The 20,463-nt window shown below is 44.5% G+C and overlaps 1 protein-coding gene across 2 annotated transcripts in view; it reads left to right on the top strand.

The window, feature by feature from the left end:
- KIF24 (kinesin family member 24) overlaps positions 1–20,463 on the top strand; it is a 71,951-nt gene that overhangs the window by 50,020 nt on the left and 1,468 nt on the right. For both annotated transcript variants that reach the window (XM_070375443.1, XM_070375444.1), the window contains exons 9-12: positions 423–528; positions 9,906–9,977; positions 12,260–12,369; positions 17,378–19,624. In XM_070375443.1, coding sequence (XP_070231544.1) covers positions 423–528; positions 9,906–9,977; positions 12,260–12,369; positions 17,378–19,624 — 2,535 coding nt within the window. The remainder of the gene's footprint in view (positions 1–422; positions 529–9,905; positions 9,978–12,259; positions 12,370–17,377; positions 19,625–20,463) is intronic.

Genomic DNA, 20,463 nt, shown 5'->3' on the forward strand with positions numbered 1-20,463 from the left:
CGCCTCTCTGGTGCTATCTTAGCATCACTCTGCCACAGTGATGGATGAGCCTATCTCACCTCTGAGTAATGAGTCTTTTGGGGGGTGGGGAGCTGGAAAGCAGCCCACAAAAGTCTCTATTTAATTATCTAAGTGGTCACCTAAGTGATTTGCATTGTAGTCATTTAGCCTTATGGGAAGAATGTTTAATTAATTTCAATCATACTTTCTCACAAATGGTTAAAGCCAACAAGAGTGTAAGTGAACAGTGCCAGCTATAATTGACAGATTAAAATCTTGCGATACTTTTGGAAAACTGACGGTAATGTCTTTAACTTTCCTGAGGATGGGCCTGTGTTGATTTCTTCCTGCCATCACAAATGGCTGATATAAAAAGAAACTAAAGCCCCAAAGAAGTCTTGCCTGCTATGTCTGTTCTCTAGGATCTCTTTCATTGACTTGGCTGGCAGTGAAAGAGCAGCGGATGCCAGAGACTCAGATAGACAGACAAAGATGGAAGGCGCGGAAATAAACCAGAGTCTTCTGGCTGTAAGTTGTTTAAACCTTTCATCTAAAAGTCCTTCTTGAGAGATTATGCCCATCTTTACATGCGGCCAAAGTGGGTGAGGGTGGGTTGGAATAAGGCAGTGGAATTCCAGGGTTGGAGTTGGAGGCTGCCCAGTCAGATTCTCGACAGTTCTAGACAGCTCTTCCTCTCTCCCTGCCTTCTCTTCCTCTGGTCAGTCCTGCCAGTTAGAAACAAAGAAGTATTTCTGCAGTTGCATGAATGGTTCACTTAAGTACATTTTCTGCTCTCATCAAGTTTTAAAATTACCATCAGGAGGTACAGAATGTCTGATTATCTCTTGTGATTTTGAGAATTAAGGAAGAGTCAAGTGTTATCAGTCTAATTCCTCCATTATTATGTTTCCTATCAACTTCTTTGCCTTGTGGTTTAGCAACCGTCAGTGAGCATTACTTTTATCCCATTGCTTTACTAGGGGTTCCAAAATGGTGATATTCTAATTCTAATATTCCTTCTGTATTTATTAGCTGGAAAGAACTTTCCCCCAACTATCTGATTATCCTGAAGTATAACTCATGCAATGGAGACAAGATAAATGCTTGATTCTTTGCCTTTACTCACCAATTTTCAGAATGAGTTGATGTCCTGGTAACCTGAACATGACCATGAGTTTGTTGTTCTTTAATTTTTTTGTTTGTTTTTGTATTATAAACTCATTGTCCTCTTTTTTTTTTTTTACTTTTTAATTTATACATTTTTGGCCATTATATTCCTGTGTCTTTTTGACACAACCCTACTAGTCCCTGGCTTTCTAGTATGAAAAAATGTTGTAGGCTTGTACATTTTTTCCCCCAGAACTAAAATCAGCCATTTCTTCAACAAGTCTTGGTTTTAGAGGGAAATGGTAGTTAGGGAGCATTTAGGAGTGCTAGTGGTGCTTATCACCACTGGGTTAGTTCTTTTTTTTTTTTTTTTTTAAATTTTATTTTATTTTTAAACTTTACAATATTGTATTAGTTTTGCCAAATATCAAAATGAATCCGACACAGGTATACATGTGTGTTCCCATCCTGAACCCTCCTCCTCCTTCCTCCCCCATACCGTCCCTCTGGGTCGTCCCAGTGCACCAGCCCCAAGCATCCAGTATCGTGCATTGAACCTGGACTGGCGACTCGTTTCATACATGATATTATACATGTTTCAATGCTATTCTCCCAAATCTTCCCACCCTCTCCCTCTCCCACAGAGTCCATAAGACTGATCTATACATCAGTGTCTCTTTTGCTGTCTTGTACACAGGGTTATTGTTACCATCTTTCTAAATTCCATATATATGCGTTAGTATACTGTATTGGTGTTTTTCTTTCTGGCTTACTTCACTCTGTATAATAGGCTCCAGTTTCATCTACCTCATTAGAACTGATTCAAATGAATTCTTTTTAATGGCTGAGTAATACTCCATTGTGTATATGTACCACAGCTTTCTTATCCATTCATCTGCTGATGGACGTCTAGGTTGCTTCCATGTCCTGGCTATTATAAACAGTGCTGCGATGAACATTGGGGTACCCGTGTCTCTTTCCCTTCTGGTTTCCTCAGTGTGTATGCCCAGCAGTGGGATTGCTGGATCATAAGGCAGTTCTATTTCCAGTTTTTTAAGGAATCTCCACACTGTTCTCCATAGTGGCTGTACTAGTTTGCATTCCCACCAACAGTGTAAGAGGGTTCCCTTTTCTCCACACCCTCTCCAGCGTTTATTGCTTGTAGACTTTTGGATCGAAGCTATTCTGACTGGCGTGAAATGGTACCTCATAGTGGTTTTGATTTGCATTTCTCTGATAATGAGTGATGTTGAGCATCTTTTCATGTGTTTGTTAGCCATCTGTATGTCTTCTTTGGAGAAATGTCTATTTAGTTCTTTGGCCCATTTTTTGATTGGGTCATTTACTTTTCTGGAGTTGAGCTGTAGGAGTTGCTTATATATTTTTGAGATTAGTTATTTGTCAGTTGCTTCATTTGCTATTATTTTCTCCCATTCTGAAGGCTGCCTTTTCACCTTGCTAATAGTTTCCTTTGTTGTACAGAAGCTTTTAAGTTTAATTAGGTCCCATTTGTTTATTTTTGCTTTTATTTCCAATATTCTGGGAGGTGGGTCATAGAGGATCCTGCTGTGATGTACGTCGGAGAGTGTTTTGCCTATGTTCTTCTCTAGGAGTTTTATAGTTTCTGGTCTTATGTTGAGATCTTTAATCCATTTTGAGTTTATTTTTGTGTATGGTGTTAGAAAGTGTTCTAGTTTCATTCTTTTACAAGTGGTTGACCAGTTTTCCCAGCACCACTTGTTAAAGAGATTGTCTTTAATCCATTGTATATTCTTGCCTCCTTTGTCAAAGATAAGGTGTCCATAGGTGCGTGGATTTATCTCTGGGCTTTCTATTTTGTTCCATTGATCTATATTTCTGTCTTTGTGCCAGTACCATACTGTCTTGATAACTGTGGCTTTGTAGTAGAGCCTGAAGTCAGGTAGGTTGATTCCTCCAGTTCCATTCTTCTTTCTCAAGATAGCTTTGGCTATTCGAGGTTTTTTGTATTTCCATACAAATTGTGAAATTATTTGTTCTAGCTCTGTGAAGAATACTGTTGGTAGCTTGATAGGGATTGCATTGAATCTATAAATTGCTTTGGGTAGTATACTCATTTTCACTATATTGATTCTTCAATCCATGAACATGGTATATTTCTCCATCTATTAGTGTCCTCTTTGATTTCTTTCACCAGTGTTTTATAGTTTTCTATATATAGGTCTTTAGTTTCTTTAAGTAGATATATTCCTAAGTATTTTATTCTTTCCGTTGCAATGGTGAATGGAATTGTTTCCTTAATTTCTCTTTTGGGTTAGTTCTTACTTCTAGGTCTTTTTGATGGACAGAGAAGGGAAAAGTGTATCATGGATTCATACTAATAAATTAATTAAAAATTAAGACTACAGGGTTTTTGCTTAGCTTTTTTGAATTTATATTTCTCTCCCTTTTCTCTTATGCTAAAATTCTTAGTTCCTAACAACATTAATATAATTTATTTGCTCTACCTCAATATGTATGTATACCAAAATAATAGTATATTACTTTTAATATGGTTACTGAATTCAGATTAAGATTTCTTTGCAGTTGTCCTTTCTACCCTTGATGTATAGTCATAATATTATATTGCAAAGTCTCTTTAAATAATTCTGTGTGTTTAAGCTCACCAATTTTGTATTCAGTTAAAGAAAAATTATAAAGTAAGCCACATTCAGAGAAGGCTAGTGTTCATCTCGGTCCCCTCCTGTCATCCCCCTCCCCTTAGGTAACCATTTTCTACCATGTTTGTTTGTACTCACTCCTTTCTCATGGGAAAAAAGAAAAGAAAAGGCGAGCATACTGTTAACACTGCTCTGCAGTTTGCTTTTTTCACTTAACAGCATCCTGGAGCTCATTCATGACTGTTAAGGACCCCCATTCCTTTTTAGTACTGCCCTGTTTCTATCCACGTTAAGTCTTTTTGATTAGAACTGAAATCTCCTACTGGACACATTACCCTCAGGTCTCATGAGGGGTAAATTGAGAGGCTTCGAGAGGTGAGAGAGTCAGCATCTGTTTATTATCATTTTAAAATTTTGAATAATTTTAGATTTCAAAAAAGCTTCAAAAATAAACATGTAGCATTCCTTCACCTAGCCTTCTCAGTGTTAACATTTTATATAACTATAGCAATTTAAATCAGGAAATGAACATTAAAACAATTCTCTTAACTGTCTACAGACCTTGTTTGAATTTCATCAATGTCCCACTCATGTCCTTTTTCGGGTCTAGGATTCTGTTACCTTTAGTTATCATGGCTCTGTATGTAGTCTCCTCAGTTTTTGTCAGTCTTGACCTTAACACCTTTGAAAAATGCTGACCAGTAATTTTGCAGACTGTGTCTGAATTTGGGTTTGTGTAATGTTTTCTCATTATTAGGTTGAGATAATGAATTTTTAGCAAGAATAGCACAGAAGTTGTACCCTTCTCAGTGTATTGTCGGAGAAGGCAATGGCACCCCACTCCAGTACTCTTGCCTGGAAACTCCCATGGAGGGAGGAGCCTGGTGGGCTGCAGTCCATGGGGTCGCTAGGAGTCGGACACCACTGAGCAACTTCACTTTCACTTTTCACTTTCATGCATTGGGGAAGGAAATGGCAACCCACTCCAGTGTTCTTGCCTGGAGAATCCCAGGAACGGCAGAACCTAGTAGGCTGCCGTCTATGGGGTCGCACAGAGTCGGACACGACTGAAGCGACTTAGCAGCAGCAGCAGTGTATTGTCGCAGTCAATATGTCATTACTGGTGATGTTAAACTTGATCACTGAGTTAAGGTGGTTTGTGCTAGGTTTCCCCATTGTGAAGTTATGATTGTTCGCTTTGTAATAAGTATCTTATGGACAGATACTTTTAAACTATGCAGTACCTATTTACATGTTAATTTTGCTGTCTAATTTTAATGTCCATTGATGATTCTTATGTGTAACAATTATTACTGTGGTGTTTACATGATGAGATTTTTCTGTGTCCATCATTCTACATTAGGGGATCCCCTTGTGGCTCAATGGTAAAGAATCTGCATGCCAATGCAGGAAATGCAGGTTCGATCCCTGGGTCTGGAAGAGCCTTTGGAGAAGGAAATGGCTACCCCCTCCAATGTTCTTACCTGGAGAATCCCATGGACAGATGAGCCTGGCAGGCTACAGTCCATGGGGTTGCAAAAGAGACAAGGCTTAGTGACTGAGCACACAGTCTACGTTAATTAGTTGGAATTCTACTGCAGGAAAGAGCTGGTTTTTTTCTCTTTATTCATTTACTTACAACAGTAAATGATCTGAGCCACAGTCAGCTCCCGGTCTTGTTTTTGCTGACTGTATAGAGCTTCTCTATCTTTGGCTGCAAAGAATATAATCAATCTGATTTCGGTGTTGACCATCTGGTGATGTCCATGTGGAGAGTCTTCTTTTATGTTGTTGGAAGAGGGTGTTTGCTATGACCAGTGCATTCTCTTGGAAAAATTCTATTAGCCTTTGCGCTGCTTCATTCCATACTCCAAGGCCAAATTTGCCTGTTAATCCAGGTGTTTCTTGACTTCCTACTTTTGCATTCCAGTCCCCTATAGAAAAGGACATCTGTTTTTGGTGTTAGTTCTAAAAGGTCTTGTAGGTCTTCATAGAACCATTCAACTTCAGCTTCTTCAGTGTTACTGGTTGGGGCATAGACTTGGATTACCGTGATATTGAATGGTTTGCCTTGGAAACGAACAGAGATCATTCTGTCGTTTTTGAGATTGCATCCAAGTACTGCATTTCAGACTCTTGTACTGCATTTCAGACTCTTGTTGACCATGATGGCTACTCCATTTCTTCTAAGGGATTCCTGCCCACAGTAGTAGATATAATGGTCATCTGAGTTAAATTCACCCATTCCAGTCCATTTTACTTCGCTCATTCCTAGAATGTTGACATTCACTCTTGCCATCTCCTGTTTGACCACTTCCAATTTGCCTTGATTCATGGACCTGACATTCCAGGTTCCTATGCAATATTGCTCTTTACAGCATCAGACCTTGCTTCTATCACCAGTCATGTCCACAACTGGGTATTGTTTTTGCTTTGGCTCCATCCCTTCATTCTTTCTGGAATTATTTCTCCACTGATTTCCAGTAGCATATTGGGCACCTACTGACCTGGGGAATTCCTCTTTCAGTATTGTATCATTTTGCCTTTTCATACTGTTCATGGGGTTCTCAAGGCAAGAATATTGAAGTGGTTTGCCGTTCCCTTCTCCAATGGACCACATTCTGTCAGACCTCTTCACCATGACCCGCCCATCCTGGGTGGCCCCACACGGCATGGCTTAGTTTCATTGAGTTAGACAAGGCTGTGGTCCGTGTGATCAGATTGGCTAGTTTTCTGTGATTATGGTTTCAGTGTGTCTGCCCTCTGATGCCCTCTCGCAACACCTGCTGTCTTACTTAGGTTTCTCTTACCTTGGACGTGGCGTATCTCTTCACGGCTGCTCCAGCAAAGCGCAGCCACTGCTCCTTACCTTGGACGAGGGGTATCTCCTCAATTGCACTCATCTCACATGCTAGTAAAGTAATGCTCAAAATTTTCCAAGCCAGGCTTCAGCAATATGGGAACCGTGAACTTCCAGATGTTCAAGCTAGTTTTAGAAAAGGCAGAGGAACCAGAGATCAAATTGCCAACATCTGCTGGATCATCAAAAAAGCAAGAGAGTTCCAGAAAAACATCTATTTCTGCTTTATTGACTATGCCAAAGCCTTTGACTGTGTGGATCACAACAAACTGGAAAATTCTGAAAGAGATGGGAATACCAGACCACCTGACCTGCCTCTTGAAAAATTTGTATGCAGGTCAGGAAGCAACAGTTAGAACTGGACATGGAACAACAGACTGGTTCCAAATAGGAAAAGGAGTACGTCAAGGCTGTGTATTGTCACCCTGCTTATTTAACTTATATGCAGAGTACATCATGAGAAACGCTGGGCTGGAAGAAGCACAAGCTGGAATCAAGATTACCGGGAGAGATATCAACAGCCTCAGATACGCAGATGACACCACCCTTATGGCAGAAAGTGAAGAAGATCTAAAGAGCCTCTTGATGAAAATGAAAGAGGAGAGTGAAAAAGTTGGCTTAAAGCTCAGCATTCATAAAACAAAGATCATGGCATCTGGTCTCATCACTTTATGGGAAATAGATGGGGAAACAGTGGAAACAGTGTCAGACTTTATTTCTGGGGGGCTCCCAAATCACTGCAGATGGTGACTGCAGCCATGAAATTAAAAGACACTTACTCCTTGGAAGGAAAGTTATGACCAACCTAGATAGCATATTCAAAAGCAGAGACATTACTTTGCCAACAAAGGTCCGTCTAGTCAAGGCTATGGTTTTTCCAGTGGTCATGTATGGATGTGAGAGTTGGACTGAAGAAAGCTGAGCACTGAAGATTTGATGCTTTTGAACTGTGGTGTTGGAGAAGACTCTTGAGAGTCCCTTGGGCTGCAAGGAGATCCAACCAGTCCATCCTAAAGGAGATCAGTCCTGGGTGTTCATTGGAAGGACTGATACTAAAGCTGGAACTCCAGTACTTTGGCCACCTCATGTGAAGAGTTGACTCATTGGAAAAGACCCTGATGCTGGGAGGGATTGGGAGCAGGAGGAGAAGGGGACGAGAGAGGATGAGATGGCTGGATGGCATCACCGACTCGATGGACATGAGTTTGAGTGAACTCTGGGAGTTGGTGATGGACAGGGAGGCCTGGCATGCTGCGATTCATGGGGTCGCAAAGAGTCGGACACAACTGAGCAACTGAACTGAACTGAACAGTAAATGGGTATTTCTTTCATTTGCTAAATTAGAATCCATTCTATCATTATTTTCTTGCTCACATTTTCCCAAATGGCTACTGGGAGTTCTTTCTGGGGTTCTGTCCATAAGTTCTTTCAGGTTGGTTTTGTAATCCTTTTGACATGCTCATTTTTTGAGCATCTTCTTGCCTTTTAGCACTACAAGGTGTCACACATTCTTCCTTGTCCTTGCCCTGAAATCAATCGTTTCTCCAAGGAGCTAATACACTTTTGAATACGTACTATACACTAGTGAGTTTAATCTTCACAACAGATTCTCTCATTCCCACTTTATAGATCAGGATTCTGAAGCTCAAGTTAAGTGAATTTGCCAAGGGTCTACAGCCTCTGGCTAGAAATCTTTGATTCTCATGTTTAAATTTATGGTCCAGGAATTAATTAGGAAACCTAAGAGGTACCTGTGGAGAGGGCTTCCCAGGTGGCGCTAGAATCCGCCTGCCGATGCAGGAGTTATAGGTTGGATCCCTGGATCGGAAAGATCCCCTGAAGGAGGGCATGGCAACCCACCCCAGTATTCTTGCCTGGAGAATCCAATGGACAGAGGAGCCTGGAGGGCTATAGTCCATAGGGTTGCAAAGAGTCGGACACAACTGAAGCAACTTGGCATGGCATGGCATGGCACCTGTGGAGTATCCTTTGGGGCTTGACTGTCTATCTCACGTGGGAGACAATATGTAAAGGAGCCTGGAAACAAGCCTTAAAGAATAGGATCAAAATCTTGTGCTTTGTGAGGCGTACAGAGATGCCCCTTTTTTCCTTCCTGGATATTTCCGTTGCTTTTCCCTTAGAGCTTAGTAAAGTCTACTTTCCATTCTGATTCAGCAAGGCTAAAGGGACCCAAGGGCTCATAGAGATTGATGGCCACACTTGGATTTGAGTATGTAAGGGGCAGGTGCAACTCAGGGGCCAGGTTTGGTTACCTGTTCATCCCTTCTAGAGAATTTTCCCAGTGGGGATATTGGACTGACTTGTAATAAGAGTGGAAATTCCTTTATACCGTCTTATAACCTTGCAGCTTCTTGGATAGAGGAGGGTTAGCTGTGGACATCTATGGCTGCTGCCAAGAACAGTCACAGGAGACTCTCAAGGCTCATTACCTTTTCTTGGTGAACTCCCAGCACTGGCACTTCCAAGGGATCCCTTCCATTCTCTTCCCTCCCTTTCTTCTCATTTACTGTTGCTTACCCTAGATGCATGACTCAGAAATAGAAGGTCTCTCCTCCCTGGTCTTGTCCCCTCAACCCCTGCTTTTCTGATGGGCATGTTGCCCTTGGAGATGTATGTATCCAGATTTCTGCTGGCACTAGTGATATCCAATGAGCACTTCTTTGAGAGGCTCTGCCCAGGAGCAAGTGACATGCCCTTCTTTGCCTTTGGGCCACCATCCCTACTTTTTTTCATGAGGGTGTAGACCTAGGTGATTTCTCAGTTCCTTCCTAGCTCTGCCTCTAGGATTTCTCCTGTTCCATTCAGACAACTTGTATCTGAATCTGCACTTGAAGCTGTACCTACCGGTGTGCATGTGTGAGCAGGGAGGCGGGAGAGTGGCATGGGTATTTTCTCTATTTATGTGCATCTTGTAGTTGGGAAGAGTGAGGAGAGATAGGGAGCTGGCAAGCCAGAACTGCCACCAAATAAGTTGGACTCTGGGACCGTAAGTGGGACTCTGGGACTCTGGGTTTGTCAATTCTGCTCTAATCCTAAGTTCACAGCCTTTAAGTTGAGAGGGGGCCGGGGGCAGGGTGTTTAACTAGGCGTAGCTAGCATAGGATGATGTTTTCCAGTCTACCTTGATTGTTCTTGTTGAGCAAGAAACTACCAGGGCATTTTGACTTCCTTTTGGAGGAGAGTTGCATGAGTGTGGTTTATTTAAAAAAAAAAAAATTATCTGTTAGTCTCACTTTGCATGTGATATTTGATGTGCTTGTTATTCTACCACTTTGCAGCTGAAGGAATGTATCCGTGCATTGGATCAGGAACACACCCACACTCCTTTCAGGCAAAGCAAATTAACTCAGGTAAAGTTCAATATGAGCTTTGAGTTCTGGTTTACGCATGTGTTCCTTCTTCCATTCATTGAATCATTCAGGAGAGCATCCACTGCCAGCAAGGCATGATGTGGGGGGAGGAGGGGAGGAGTCCCCTTCCTTCTAGGAGCTCTCAGGCTTGAAGAAGAAAGGGCATCCTCAGGCAGGGATCCCTGCAGTACACAGCAGCCAGGAAGCAGTGGTCACCACCCAACAGCTTTCCATTTATTTCTAACAGAAAGAAACCTTGTTGATTTAGTGACATCTCTGAGCCTTTGAAGGGGATGGCAGTGTAGCTGTCTTGGTACTCTTAGCTGTAGACTTAGATAGACCAGTGTTTCAAGACAAAAAATAATGGCAGCATTTAAAAAGAATGAGATTAATTTTTGACATGTCCTTCCAGAAAAGATGACCAAGATCTATAGTTTAAAAATATGAAATGAGAAAAAAAAACTACACAGAAAAAGTATCCATCTCTGTTAGCTGATTATTCTGAGTAGTAGGACCATAGCCTATTTTTTTCCTTCCATTTTTCTGTCATGAAAATGTGCTTTATTGATAGGAAGCACCAAGAAGAGTGGCCCATGGAGGGCTCAGCCTCGGTACAAATAGCTGTGAAGACAGTTACAGGGACCCCTGGTTCCCTTTTGCACCAAGACTGTGCACAGTAGAGCACAGACTAAGTAGGAGGCAGTCTAGGTGAGGCGCTCTGTATCCTGGGAGAAGTTTTCACTCTGTGCAGCTAGACCAACAGCTTCATGGGAACTGGGGCAGAACCCATGATAACATAGCTCCTAACTTATTAGAATTAGTCATCTGTGGGTTAGATGGTTTCTTCTCAAACATGACTACAACTGGGGCCTCAGGAAACCCTTCTTTTGGATGGTTAGTCCTGATTCTGACATTGGCTTTGTTATTTTTCAAAACATGTCCTCCACCCCCAGAAATTGTGTTCCTATTTAATTAAATCAGTAATTTCACACATAAATCCACTTACAGAATTATATGCCTTTTTCACGCAAACATAAGTTTTAGATCTTTCCAGGTACCTAAGTACGTATATCCATAATTAGTTTTTATGGTTTTATGCAGTTCATAATTTTTTTGTTACTTGTTTGTAGACTTAGAGATTTTCCAAATTTTACTATTATTATATTGTAATGAATATCCTGTGTATACTTTTTTTTTAAATCAGTTGAGCAATTGTTTCTTTAGGATAAAGTCTTTGAAGTGTGATTGCCAAACCAAAAGTAGGAACATTTTTTTACCAGGTTTTTAACATATTACCAAACTGCCCTCCCAAAGGCATGTACCAATTCACACTACATAGTACATGGGCAGCATAGCAGTGTACAGGAGCACCCTTTCCCTAGACCCTCACCAGAGCAGGTTCATGTGAGTCTTTCTTAATCTTCAGTTCAGTTCAGTTCACTCGCTCAGTCGTGTCCGACTCTTTGCGACCCCATGAATCGCAGCACGCCAGGCCTCCCTGTCCATCACCAACTCCCGGAGTTCACTCAGACTCACGTCCATCGAGTCAGTGATGCCATCCAGCCATCTCATCCTCTGTCGTCCCCTTCTCCTGCCCCCAATCCCTCCCAGCATCAGTCTTTTCCAGTGAGTCAACTCCTCTCATGAGGTGGCCAAAGTACTGGAGTTTCAGCTTTAGCATCATTCCTTCCAAAGAAATCCCAGGGCTGATCTCCTTCAGAATGGACTGGTTGCATCTCCTTGCAGTCCAAGGGACTCTCAAGAGTCTTCTCCAACACCACAGTTCAAAAGCATCAATTCTTCGGCGCTCAGCCTTCTTCACAGTCCAACTCTCACATCCATACATGACCACTGGAAAAACCATAGCCTTGACTAGACGGACCTTTGTTGGCAAAGTAATGTCTCTGCTTTTGTTAATCTTACAGGCCCCCAAATTTTAATTTTTTAATTTATTTATTACTTGACTGCACTGGATCTTAGTTGAGGTAACAAACTGAGTTGCAGCATACAAACCCTTAGTTGCAGCATGTGGGATCCAGTGGACCACCAGGGAAGTCCCCACAAATTTTAATTTTGTAAAATGGTTTCTCTGCATTTCTTTGATTAGTGGTGCAGTGAGTACCTGTTTTGTTTGTTTATTGATCATTCGTGTTTCTTCTTTTGTTAATTACCTTTTTGTAGAAGGTGGTAGGTATAAGTATGGCCCAGTGTCCTGAACACCGTAAGTAGTCAATATGCCCTTTGTTAGTTGATTTCACTGACCTGCCTTCTGTTTTGAACAGGTGCTGAAGGACTCTTTCATTGGCAATGCCAAAACCTGCATGATCGCCAACATCTCACCAAGCCATGTGGCCACTGAACACACTCTGAATACTTTGCGCTATGCTGACCGGTTAGTCCCCCTCAGGGTCAGAGTGGGGGGTGTGTGTGTGTGTGTGGAAGATGCACACACAAGGATCTGACCTTGAGCTCCCCAAACCTGTTCTTGGGATAATAATTCTATTGCCAGGGGAACATGCAACTGGTCATGTGAAGAATGTGTTTTGGTAGGCCCTGTCATTTTACAAGTGTGAATGTGACAAGAGGAAGGTGACATGTTCCCTTGTTCAGGAGACAACTCCATCAGTGGCTCTTAAATAGCTAGCCAGAGATGAAATATTTCTCCAAGGTGGAAGGTTTCATGAGGTTTTCTTCCTGCCAGCCTCAGCCCTGATTGTTAGGGATTAGTTGCTCAGTCGTGTCCAACTCTTTCCGACCCTGTGGACTGTAGCCTACCAGGCTTCTCTGTCCATGGGATTCTTCAGGCAAGAATACTGGAGTGGGTTACCATTTCCTTCTCCAAGGGATCTTCCCGACCCAGGGATCGAACCCGGGTCTACCGCATTGGAGGCAGACGCTTTAACCTCTGAGCCACCAGGGAAGCCTAATTGTTAGGGATAGAGTACCTATTATTTGTCAAGGCAGAAGTACTCAGAGCTATGTAGGTCCAGAAGAGATCAACCTTGTTTTATGGAAGGAGAAACTGAGTCCCAGAAAAGTGCAGGAGCCTTAAAAGGGCTCACTGGGAGTTGGTGGCAGAACTAGTGCCTCTGACTGCCAAGTAAGGGCTCTAGTGACTTTGGTATCTGCCAGGGCCCCTCCCACTCTTACCCTGGGGTCATGTGTCTCCTACTCGTTTGACAGCGCTCTCATTACCATCCTTTCCTCTGGCTGCTTTGCTGCCTGGTCCTACCATACAACACCTCCTCTCAGTCTCTCAGAAGCTGTCTCCAAAGTTAACAGACTATTTGAGGGGAACCTGGTTTTCTTAAAATTGCTGTTGAAGAATCTTTCGTATCTGTGGCATTTTATGAAACTCACTGGGAAGGAAAGATAAGCTATCATTTAAGTTCCATGAGAACAGGAACCTTATCTTTTTCTCCACTGCATCTGTCCTGCCTAGACAGTACTTGGTACCTAGTAGGTGTGTTATTAATATTTGTGAATGAAAGGAGGCGCTCCCCCTGGGCATCAGGGCTTGAGTGATGTTCTCTGTGTACTTTATCTCATTCCAATTGGAGAGACCATTTACAAAGTGGCTACTAGAATGGACTCTAGAGTGAAACTGTCTGGGCCAGTGCCCTGCCTCTGCCACTAGCTAGCTGAGTGATCTTGGGCAAGTTTTCAACTTCTCTGGGCACATTAAGTTCCCTTAATGTGAACACGGATAATGACGGCACCTACCTCATGTAACAGTTACATGGATTCAGTGAGGTGACATGTGAGAAGGGCTTAGGGCCACACCTGGCACAGAATGAACACTCATTATATGTTAACTTCGACAACAATAGTAATATTATAGGCATATGCTCAGTCGTGTCTGACTCTTTGTGGTCCCTGGACTGTACAAGTTCCTGTCCATGGAATTTCCCAGAGAAGAATACAGGTATACTGTGGAGATCCTGCAGCTTTGGTTCAGACCACTGTGATAAATCACACTGAAGTCTCAGATTGGTTTCCCAGTACATGTAAAAATTATATTTACACTATACTATGGAGTTTATCATGTGTGCAGTAGCCATATGTTTTTAAAAAACAATGTACATACCTTAATTTAAAAATAATCTTGTTGGAAAAATGGCACTGATAGACTTGCTCTATGCAGAGTTGCTATGAACCTTCGGTTTGTTAAAAAAAAAAAAGCAAATGCCCTCTCCACAAAGCAAAATGCAGTAAAATGAAGTACACCTGTAATAGGTTCCCTAAATAAGTTTCCTCAAGGAGGATTCCTTATTGCATGGCTTCCTTAATGCCAGCATCCTAGCCCTGCTAGAAGATAAGTGAAGACTGAGATCAGCTAGAAGACGTGGGATGTCCAAAATTGTATCCCCCAAACGAGTATGGCTTCAAGTTCCTTCCCCGCATGTATCCATTACCCTGCTTCAACAGTTACTAACCCTAGGTCAGTCTTGTTTCGTAAATCCCTCCCTGCATCACAGACATAAGAAGTGCTTGAAGTGAGAACATCATTAGGAGCAGAGAACAAAACATGCCCCTCAGCGCTTCAGTAAAGGAAGATGAAAGCAACCCTTTCTCAGAGGGGTTGTATTGAGTACAGTTGAGAAATTATTTAAAATAATTTTTGTTAAAAACTAGAAAAAGTATAATAGAAATAATCTCTTTCATTCAAAGGAGTCTGAAAAATTACTGAAAGTAAGTATGAAAGTCATTTGTTTTATATACTTAAATTAATTGTAGGTAACAATCTGTACATACATAAGATGAGAATGATTTTATTGCTTATTTGAAAATTTCCTCTGATTTAAAATTTTTCTCTCTTCACGTACTAAAAGAGTGTTGGTAAATAGTACAAAAATAAAGTTCTAGCTGGACCCCTAACAGGTTTATCAAAAAAGAGCTCAGTAACAAGAGTGATTTTGGAAAAAGGTAGAGTATACAGGACATACTTAGCATCAGTGACCAAATTACCTGTAAGATTTCTTCTGACACCCTCAGATTTCTAGAATTACTTCTATGACTCCTAGGAAGAAACTTTGGTGTTTCCCTTTTAACAAAACTAAAAGAGCTCAATTTTATAACAGGAGGTAATTTGGAACCAGGACAGGGGAGCCTGGTAGGCTGCAGTCCATGGGGTCGCTAGGAGTTGGATACAACTGAGCCATTTCACTTTCACTTTTCACTTCCATGCATTGGAGAAGGAAATGGCAACCCACTCCAGTGTTCTTGCTTGGAGAATCCCAGGGACGGGGGAGCCTGGTGGGCTGCCATCTACGGGGTCGCACGGAGTCCGACACGACTGAAGCAACTTAGCAGCAGCAGCAGCAGACTTGCCATGGCAACTCTCAACTCATTCCTTGTGTGTATGTCCTGCTGCAACACCTCAGCAAAGGCCCAAGAACACAATCAACATGACTTTCAGTTCAGTTCAGTCGCTCAGTCATGTCCGACTCTTTGCAACCCTATGAACTGCAGCACGCTAGGCTTCCCTGTCTGTCACTAACTCCCGGAGTTTACCCAAACTCTTGTCCATTGAGTCGGTGATGCCGTCCAACCATCTCATCCTCTCTCGTCCCCTTCTCCCATCTTCAATCTTTCCCAGCATCAGAGTCTTTTCCAGTGAGTCAGCTCTTCACATCAGGTGGCCAAAGTATTGGAGTTTCAGCTTTAACATCAGTCCTTCCAATGAACACCCAGGACTGATCTCCTTTAGGATGGACTGGTTGGATCTCCTTGCAGCCCAAGGGACTCTCAAGAGTCTTCTCCAACACCACAGTTCAAAAGCATCAATTCTTCTGCGCTCAGTTTTCTTTGGAAGTTCAACTCTCACATCCATACATGACTACTGGAAAAAGCATAGCCTTGACAAGACGGACCTTTGTTGGCAAAGTAATGTCTCTGCTTTTTAATATGCTGTCTAGATTGGTCATAACTTTCCTTCCAAGGAGTCAGCATCTTTTAATTTCATGGCTGCAGTCACCATCTGCAGTGATTTTGGAGCCCAGAAAAATAAAGTCTGACACTGTTTCCACCATTTCCCCATCTATTTGCCGTGAAGTGATGGGACCAGATGCCATGATCTTAGTTTTCTGAATGTTGAGCTTTAAGCCAACTTTTTCACTCTCCTCTTTCATTTTCATCAAGAGGCTCTTTAGTTCTTCACTTTCTGCCATAAGGGTGGTGTCATCTGCATATCTGAGGTTATTGACTTAGTGACTTAGTCATGACTTTAGTCCTGTCCTTTGTCTCTTTGCTCACTGTTATCTGCTTCCCTGCCTCTCAGACCTGAAAGGAAGTCAAGTCTCAGTGTCAGGTTTACTATCTTGGTTTTCAGAAATGGCCAGAGGGGTCATTTGGCTACTACTAAGTGGATTAAAACCAAAACAATGGAAAAGACATTTTCTGAGAGCTCCCAGGCAGAAGTACAACTCCCTCCATAAGGGATTTCAACACAGAATCTACAAGCAAGCCACTGCAGAGTCACATTTTACTTGATGTCTCCTTGTAAATCCAAATTCTTCCACTGCTTTTATTTTGTTTTAGGTATGACAGAGTGAGAGACTCTGATCTTGGCAACTCAATCCTAGCAGACTTAATTCTGGATTTTTCCATGTTCTCTAAAATTCCCTTGTAGAATAGAGCATGGCTCTCTTATTTCTCTATCTAGGGGCCAATTTTTGCCTCCCAGAGGACGTTTGGCAATGTCTGGAGACAATTTTGATTGTTGTGACAGGAAAGAAAGGTTGCTATGATCAAGGTAGAAGCCAAGGAAGTTGCTAAACATCCCGCAGGCACAAGACAGCTCCCCACAACAAAGAATGGTCTGAGCCCAGACACCGCTTAGTGCTGAGGTGGAAACCCTGGGGACAGACAGGTCGTTCCACCTTCATGGAATTAGCATAAGCCTACTTATTTCTGAGAGCTTTTGCTGCTTGAAGTGCCCAGCAGGTTGGAGGGAACTCATTTTTTCAGAGACACCTAAAAGGAGGTGGTTTGCAGGAAAAAAAGGCTCTGATTATGGAATAGTAGGTGAGGAGTAGACACATGGCTCCTGAATGGGCTGATCTTTAGGAAATGTAGTATGGGCCCTGCATGGACATAAGTTCTGAAACCAGCTCCTCTGGCCTGTCTCTCACATGGATCTGTGGTATTTCAAACACTCTCCTGATCATGGAATATTGGATGCATGCTAACATCCTCAGAGAAGACGCTGATCTTTGTTCAAGTAAAGCGACGTATTTCATGTTGAAATAGAATATCCACTTTATTCTTTCCTTTATTGTCTCCCAGATAAAAAAATAATTCCCAGTTCTTGTAATACTTTTTTTTGGTTTTTGTTTTCTCTGAAAGCTATAGGAAGGGAATTACAGGAATGTACATTAACATAAAATGGTCATTTACAGGGTCAAAGAACTAAAGAAAGGCATTAAATGTTGCACTCCAGCTAACAGTCGAAATCGAACATCTGGAAATTCTTCTAACGCTTCTCCAAAACGAATTCAGAGCTCTCCTGTGGCCTTGCCAGGGGACAAATATTCTCCCAAAAAAGTCAAGCTGGGGCTTCAGCAGCCTCTCACAGTGCCATCTGGCTCCATGAGAGGGAAGGCCCATCCTCTGGCTAGTCACCCAGCCAATATCCCTTTTGCTTCTGTACCTAAGGTTCCTGGCAGAGAGGGTGGCTCTCAAGGGAGTCCTCCCCGAGAGTGGGTCATTCAGACTAGCTCTAGCAAAGGAACCATGCTGTCTGGACATGTAGCCATAAAAAGGGCAGAAGAATCAGCTGCATTATGCTCTGAGAAAAACCCAATTGGCAACAAAACCCCCCTAGGCTGGGGAAGCAGGGCGCCAGGCCCGGGAGGGGACCTGGTCCGTGGTAAGCCGCCCTCCCGGTGCAAGAGAGTGCAGACTGTGCAGCCCGTGCAGAAGCAGCTTGTGTCTCGAGGCGAGCTCTCCTTTGGCAGCGTCCAGCGCTTAGTGGAGTACGGTCAGGGCAGCAAGGTGGGTGCGCTGAGCTGGCCTGCCTCTGAAGCTTGGACCAACAACATCCCTGTGCAGCAGGAGGCAAGGGAGGAGCATTTGCGCTTTTACCACCAGCAGTTCCAGCAGCCACCTCTCCTCCAGCAGAAGTTACAGTACCAACCCCTGGAAAGGTTTTTATGCCGGTCCCAGCCCCCAGAGGGACAGCTCCAGAGTGACATCCCTCCTCCCTTCCACCCTCATCGTGCTGAGAGTCAGGATGGAGCCCAAGTCCCCCAAGCCGAGGACCCTGATGACAGCGACTTCAGTGAAGATTCTTTTTCACACGCCTCCTGTCAAAGGACCACAAAGCAGGGAAAGAGCCCGGAGAACAGCGAAGGCTCGTTCTTCCTTCATCAGAGGGAGCAAGGTCCTGAGGAGCAGGTGGCTGAAAGGCAGCAGAGTCTGTTTTTCAGCCCAGATGGTGACGAGGAGGGTGTAACTAGAAGCTGGGTGTACTCCAGGGACCCCGCAGGCCACAGAAGGATAGCGCTCGATCACGGCCACAGCCCAGGTCAGGTGCCCTTGGACTGGAGTGGAGAGGAGGACTTAGACTCCTCAGGGCCTTCTCCCAGAGAAGACCTGGCAGGGAAGTCTTACTGCTCACAGGTAGACTCTGTATATGATCGGGAAAGGGGTGGCGGCCCTGCTTTTGACCTCAGACAGGAAGCCTTCAGAAGTGAGGTTCCTGGACAGGCCGAGGGCAGCTTGCCATCCCTGGAGGAAGATGGTTTCACTTGCTCACTATCCCACATCGCAGTTCCTGGATCCCCAGACCAGAGAGACACAGTGAGCACACCCCTGAGAGAAGTCAGTGAGGACAGCCCAATTCTGGAGACGAGAACAATGAAAAACAGTAACCCTTTCCAAGGAGACGACTCTAAAGGTGAATTAGGCACATGCTCCGAGTATGCTTCTGGACTGATGGCTCCACTCACCATGTCCCTCCTGGAGAGCCTGGATGATGGGGGGGCTCCTTCCTGGGAGCAGCCAGCCCAGGCTGGAACTGCGCATGGTCTCGTGGCAGTGGACACAGAGGGGCCAGCAATGGGCCACACAGTGTCATCGGGTGATCCAGAGGCAGTCCTGCCAACGTCTTCGGCAACCGAGCACCTGTGGCTCTCCTCATCTCCCCCCGACGACAAGCCTGGGGGCAGTCTTCCAGCTCTGTCCCCATCACCCATCCGTCAGCGCCCACCTGACGAGCTGCCCAGCGGGGAGGCTGACCCGGGGGAGGCCTGCCAGAGCAGAGGGACCACACTCTTCTTCCGGGGGCACCGTGATGCCAATGCTGAGACAGAGCTGGACGGCTCCCAGGGTTTCCTGGGAAAGCCCTTCCTCACCTTACATCCTGGAGGACCCCACGCTGGGCCTACACTCACCCCCCGAGCTGGAAATAGTGATGTGGCTGACCAGCCCAGGGCCCAGGAGAGAAAGCAGCCGACTGGGCCCAGTTGGCCGGAACTGGGTTTCTCCACAGACCCCATCACACTGTCTTGCTACAAAGAGGACATTGCATGGCTCAAACATAGGCCAATCCCAAGGTCCTTAGCAAGGCCAGGCTCTCCCCTGGCGGCCAGCTGCTCTCCCGAGACCGCCGGGACACTCCGTCAGCCTGCCCTGGGACATGCACAGTAAGTTGGACTCTCCTACCTAGACTCGGGCCCTCTGGCATCCCTACTCCCATGCCAGCTTATTGTTCTGTCCTGGGAATAGCTACGGTTGGCTCAGAGACAGGCTGTTTGTCCACCTTTTCAAGGGAGCCTGCCTAGATGCATCTGACATGAGCAGTAGGAGTAAAATGTATTGGAGCAGGCCTGCCAGGGAGGATGGGCCCTCAGCCTGGGAAAGCTAGATGTGAGGGAGAGAAGGGAAGATCTGATCCCGTGACCAAGCCTGAGACCCGAGATGAGACCAGAATCCTCTTCATTCTGGTGGGTATGTATTCCTGGAAGTGCTGTCCCAGGACACAGCAGCAGCAGCCTGTGCCCCCAGAGCCACAGCATTCTAGGCACCTTCCAGGATGGCAAAGGTGGGAAACCGGCTGCTGACTGTGCTGCTGTCCCCAGAGGAGGCTGGATGGTGCAGCAGAATGACACAGCCTTGGAGGAGGTGAAAGGAGCGAGGGTCGAGGGCTAGAGGCGCAGGAGGGCAGGGTGGTGACAGATGCTTCTCTGTGAGGCCGCAGCCCTCCACTCTGGCTCCTGATTCCCAGGGCCAGCTGTCTGCCTGCTCACTGGGGCTTGGCCTGGGCCTTGGGCAAAGAGAAGGGCATGCAGGGATGTCCAGGGCAGGAGCCCACCTAGAGCCAAAGGACAATCATGCTGTTGTGTGGTCTCTACCCATCAGGGGGGTGTGACAGAAGGCAGATCCTCCAGCCTCTAGCCCAGACCCCCTTGCTCTGGTCCCTGAACTCCCCACAGAGGAGAAATGCCCACAGGCTAGGTGGCAGGCTCTACCTTGTGCCACGTGC

Source organism: Bos mutus, chromosome 8 (assembly GCF_027580195.1).
Source record: "Bos mutus isolate GX-2022 chromosome 8, NWIPB_WYAK_1.1, whole genome shotgun sequence".
NCBI classification, from domain to species: domain Eukaryota; kingdom Metazoa; phylum Chordata; class Mammalia; order Artiodactyla; family Bovidae; genus Bos; species Bos mutus.